The 5,341-nt window shown below is 39.1% G+C and overlaps 2 protein-coding genes across 3 annotated transcripts; both read right to left on the reverse strand.

Annotated features, from left to right (window-relative positions):
- Nucleotides 1-927: 927 nt before the first annotated feature.
- On the reverse strand, nt 928-2,779 carry LOC105559165 (cilia- and flagella-associated protein 20). 2 transcript variants are annotated; one of them, XM_012007267.1, is made up of 4 exons: nt 2,414-2,779; nt 2,247-2,330; nt 1,800-2,178; nt 928-1,456 (listed from the first exon to the last, which is right to left on the reverse strand). In XM_012007267.1, exons 3-4 carry the CDS (start codon nt 2,073-2,075, stop codon nt 1,151-1,153), a joined length of 582 nt encoding a protein of 193 aa, XP_011862657.1. In that variant the 5' UTR covers nt 2,076-2,178; nt 2,247-2,330; nt 2,414-2,779; the 3' UTR covers nt 928-1,150. The 2 variants fall into 2 exon arrangements, with proteins under 2 accessions (XP_011862657.1, XP_011862656.1); XM_012007266.1 differs by having other exon boundaries at nt 2,247-2,779.
- Nucleotides 2,780-3,025: 246 nt separating this feature from the next.
- Nucleotides 3,026-5,329, reverse strand: LOC105559166 (leukocyte receptor cluster member 1 homolog). Its single transcript, XM_012007268.1, has 3 exons — nt 4,696-5,329; nt 4,525-4,624; nt 3,026-4,391 (listed from the first exon to the last, which is right to left on the reverse strand). The coding sequence occupies exons 1-3, from the start codon at nt 4,716-4,718 to the stop codon at nt 3,585-3,587; spliced, it is 930 nt and encodes a 309-aa protein (XP_011862658.1). The 5' UTR covers nt 4,719-5,329; the 3' UTR covers nt 3,026-3,584.
- Nucleotides 5,330-5,341: the final 12 nt, after the last annotated feature.

Raw genomic sequence — 5,341 nt, forward strand, 5'->3', positions numbered from 1 at the left:
AGAACTGTGCGCCGACTTGATTTGTCAGTCTTAAAACACAGTATCATCTCCACAATATATCCCCTGCCTCGGTGGTCGAATTGGTTGAGACACCCGCCTAGCGAGAGGGAGGTCCAGGTTCAAACCCTGGCCGAGGTGATATTTTTTGCAATAAACTTAGAATATAATATTTAAACACTATCACCCTGTCACGGCTCTGAGTCCTTTAAAATTCTCTGAAATTTGTGATTAACACATACGAGCCATACTAATTTATTTTAATAACATATTTGGCGTTGTAACTGATAAAAAAATGACGTATATAAAATTGGAACCAAGGATGGGATATTGAAAGTGTGGTTTCCCCGTACTGAAATTGCAAAATCGGGCACTAATCTTATTACTATGGCTGACATTCCCAAAAATGTTTTTCTTACTTTGAAGTAAGCTGCTGGGAAGCAATCGGCAAGTGGTGGACAGGGATATAAAACATGCAATTGCAAAATTGCTAAAAATCAGTGCCAGACAAATAGATGTGCTTGCTATAAAGCAAAAATCCTTTGCAATTCTCGTTGTCACAGTAGCTCGTCTTGCATTAACAAATAGAAAGTGTAAAATTTAATAAATTGACTTCAGGCATGAATTGACTATGTTATCCTGTATTAACAAATAGTAATGTAGTAATAATTGTGTACTAAATAAATTGACAACGCATCGAGCCTCAAAACAAGCATTTCTCTAATCGCCTAAAGCGCACCAGGCCGTTAGGCGAAAAGCCGACTTGTCGTCTAACAGGCTGAATTTTTCAGACCATTAGACTATATCGTCGTCGATTAGCCTAACGGGCGGCATTTAGCTAAACGCTTAGGCTTTTAGCTAAATGGCTAATTTCGCTATTGGGCTACGACATATACATTTCTTCTCTATGAAATAAGCAAAAATACACAATACATGAAACATGGTCTACATATATTCTCTTTCTCTCTACTAAAAGTAAAAAGTCAATCTTAATTATATTACATTACACTTAGTTTTTGAGCAACACACAAAGTTAAGGCAAACTTAAATAAATTATCTTTTATTTAGAATTATCTTTTAAATTTTTAAAGAAACATCGAACGATTCGTTTTTATTTTTTTACTAAAAGCACGCGTATTTTTGTGGCTAATTCTCAACATTTCGCCTTGTTTTGAATGGGCAAGAATAATTTAAATTCCGCCGGCAATTCGTCCTCCGAGTACAATCGATCAGAAAAGTATACTCGTCGTATCCTACAATTGGCGTGAATTTGGACCCTCAGTGTTTCCACATAATTTGTTCCATAGGCACGGCGTGTGAAGTCAGCTAAGTTGAATTGTATTTGATTCCAACCGTCGTCCAGTCTCATCGGCATAGTACATATGAATGGCTTCACTCTCGTAGTCGATTGATAATTGCTGGCACGAAATCTGCGGCGTACATTCTTGTCATCGATTATCTGCAATGTGCAGAACATTTTGTTTTAAACGAAAAGAAAGTTTGAACGATAATAATCTCCTAATTTCTCCTTAAGTGTGTCAAATATTTTTTACAGTTTCCACATCTCTAAAGGCCTGTGTCCACGATGCTAGAACTTGGAGCCGAAGTTCTAGCATCGTGGACTTTTGCCGCCTCTCGTCTTAATTCTAGTCTCTATTCTTCGGTTTAATAAGAGATTGTAAAAGATTTATAGGTTGCCGTAAAAGTAATATGAATAATAGCGTTGATTTTTAGATTTATTTTGAAAGTTGACACTTCAATCAGATTAAATACTTTCCCTTAAATTTCGGCAAGGACGTTACCTGGACCTCGAACGTGAAGTACTTCTTCAGATTCTTAATAATCATCACCAAGAAGGGTAACTTTATACCCAGAGTCTTCCTCGGATCCGCGGGACACGTGATGTACGTTGTGCTCACGTTGCTGCCCAATATCTCCAGAACAAGGCTCTGGATGTCGTTGTCGGTAATCCTCTTGATGTGCCCGTTCCTTACCTTCTTATCCCAGATTTGCAAGGGCTTGCTGCCAATGCTATACAGGATGGACAGGAAACCACTTTGGAAGGTGTTCTTGAACATTTCCGGTCTCTTTCAGGATCCCGACGTTCTGACAATTTTCTCCGGTGTATAGATTCCAAAACGAGGCTGCTCTCTCTCTCTCTCCTCTATTTTCTCGTTAATCCTGCAACGTAGAAATTGGCACGATAAATGCGGCCGATTCCTCGTCGACGAATACCGGAGCTGACCTACCATCTTAAAATTAAGTAAACGGCGCTATGTAATTCCGGAGCAGGATCAAAGGCGTCACATCGGCAAAGAGAGGAAAGATCCGAGCTGAGAACACATTACAAGCGGCGACTTAATTCATACTTGAGGCAATAAACGTTTCGTTCTATTCACATCAATCGTCGCCTCACTTTAATCCATCGCTGAAGAATCGTATGGCGGACTCATGCGGAGTATCGCGGAGACGCGGAGGTAACTCTAACCTACAATCGACTGTTTGATCGATACATCGTTCTTCGACGTGTATATTCGCGCGAATACAGGGTCTGTTCTTTATAGCTGAACCGGCTGCACTAGTTCATCTATAAAGAACAGACCTGTAAACTAGTGCGTTGTCTAATAAATAGAAACGTATCGAAATTATTCTTGAGGCATTTGAGCGTCTCTACAACTATGTTGCCCACTAAAGAATTATCTAGGACTAGAGATCTTTTGTTTTTAGATTTCTTTTGACCTACTCTAGAAAACAGCCAAGATAATTTTCCATATTAGTCTTTTTTGAGCAGTTTATGTAATATATATGTAATATAAATTTTAACGATTTTCTATACATATACATATATATAATTACATAGTAATAGATAATAAAATTATAATTACAACTTCTTGAAATTAATAACAAATTCGGTCGTTTGCACTAGGGTGCACTGAGGGCACACTAAAGCTTGTTTATAGTCAATTTTTATACCTAACTTTATCTTAAATACATGTTCAAAGAGTATTTAGTAAAAAAATGATTCGTGTAAACGTTGTACACATCATTTTTCTCAATAAGAAATCTTGTAAGAAGTATTTAAGATGATCTTTAAATTAAGAATCGACTAGAAACAAGTCCACTAGTGCGCACTGAGTGTACACTAATAAGCCTTGTTTCTAGTCAATTCTTATATTTAAAGATCTTAAATACCTCTTGTAATATTTCTTATCCTGAAAAATGGTCCGTACAGTGTTTACACGGATCATTTTTTTTGACTAAATACTCTTTGTACATGTACTTAAGACACAGTTAAATATAAGAACTAACAAATTTTATCGATTCCCCTCTATTTCCACTTCGCTATGTGGCGATCGAACGAAGACCAACAATGTTTTGTTCGGTTTTGAACCCGAGTTTTTGGATTACCAGACCAGTCGCACAATCCTCTGCGCCACGATCGCCACTATAAAAACAAACTATAAACAAGCCTTAGTATGCACTCAGTGTGCACTAGTGCAAGCAACCGAATTCGCTATTACTGTACACTCAGTACGCACTAGTACAAGCAACCGAATTCACTATAAACTATATAGAAGAGATGTATCTTAAGGACTTCTATTTCGTCTTGCTGTACTATGTTTGGGCGTTCTCTCTGCATTTTGTCTAGCAATTTCAGGGAAGAATTGCGAGTTGTATTTCTGTTTTATAGCAGGTTTGGGAGTCTCCGGTGCGACAACTGGCACTGGTTCACCTCTCACTTTGGCCAACAGCGCTTCAGTTCTTAGCTTTTCACTTTGCTCCCTGAGTAACCTCTCCGCTCTCAATCTTTCTGTATCCGTACCAGTCTGGTCCCTAACTTCTCTCTTCTCTGAATGGCTATGTTTCCTCTTCTTGTGCTTTTTATCCTTGCACTTTTTGTGCGTACCGCTTTCGTGATTGGAGTGAGAACTATCGGAATCATGACGTTTTCTTTTAGTGGCCTCCGTTTTTACCTTTAGATGATCCTCGGCAGACTTAGAACGCATGATCTTGAGATACTTGTTTATATCAACCATTGGATCGGTCAAGGCTTTCTTTTTTATCTCCAACTCTACATCTCTCTCTGTATCCGTTAATCTCTTTGGCAATTCCTCGTACCAATTTTTCTTCCCGGTTGCCTCATTGGTATCTTGCCCAAGATACGTCAGGTATCCAATCTGCTTCTCGTATTTCTCTTTCTCTTCCTTCTTTTCCCTCTCGTGTTCCGCATTAGGCCTGTTGTAATCAATTTTTCCATCTTCGAGCTCCGCAAAGAAGTTGACGTGCTGTAATCTCTTGCTCGTACTCTCGGTCTCGGTCTCTGTCTCGGTCTCCCGACCGTCATACTTGGCTCTCGTCCGTTGTCTTAACAAATCTACTCTCGCTTCTGTTTCCTAACGAAAAATAAAGAGGTGAAATCTTAATTTCTTATAAATTAATTGTGTACATAACGTCGGGAGAGGCGAACATTGTTGGTAGTAAAATACAAAATGTACGCAGCCAAAACTTTGAGAGACGATCACGTACCGCTTTCTGAACTCGCGCTTTTCTAATCCTCTCTTCTTCCGCGGCTTTCGCCTCGTCTCTCCGTACACGAGCGATGTTCTCCTTCGTTCGTACGTGCCATCTGAACAAGTACAAAACATCAGTTTCAAGTTTGAATACAAATCAAGATGTACGCAAACGCGTTCGCCTCACCTTTTCTTCGGCAAGATATTCATTGTCAGCGGGAATAAGACCGCAAGACGTAATAAAATCAGATCAAGTTGACGCTCTAGGCTGTGATCTAGAATTCAGCGACTATAAATAAAATTTTCAAAGCTTTCGCAAATGCACCAAGATCTGCGATGGACTTCGCGCAACCTCCCGACCATAGTGTAAGGATTACATGGTGTGCTCAATTGGTGTTCTTTCTTTCTCTAAATTCGTTTCTCTCTCTTGCCGTCACGTCGAATTGTGTAAGCAGTGGTACCACCACTAAAAGTAGCTAGGAAATAGGAAATTTGAACGGATTATGTTGCTAACTGCCTACTGAAGGTGCGTTCGGGGAGCGCGCTTTCAGCGCTAAAAGCGTCTTCTATCTTTGTTCGACGTACATACAGTGAGTGACGAAGATAGACTGACGTTTTCAGCGCTAATAGCGTCTCCCCGAACGCAGCCTGAAAATGTATTGCAACGATGAATGATACTTGAAGATACGTTATACTGTATTTATTAGAAATTATTGAAAAGTATTAGGACTTCAATGATTTCTCAACAAATTATTGAAAAGTATTAGGGCTTCAATGATTTCTCAACAAATTATTGAAAAGTATTAGGGCTTCAATGATTTCTCAACAACCCA

The sequence above is a fragment of the Vollenhovia emeryi genome, unplaced genomic scaffold (genome assembly GCF_000949405.1).
Source record: "Vollenhovia emeryi isolate VEMERY1.0 unplaced genomic scaffold, V.emery_V1.0 DF939288.1, whole genome shotgun sequence".
Classification (NCBI taxonomy): Eukaryota; Metazoa; Arthropoda; class Insecta; order Hymenoptera; family Formicidae; genus Vollenhovia; species Vollenhovia emeryi.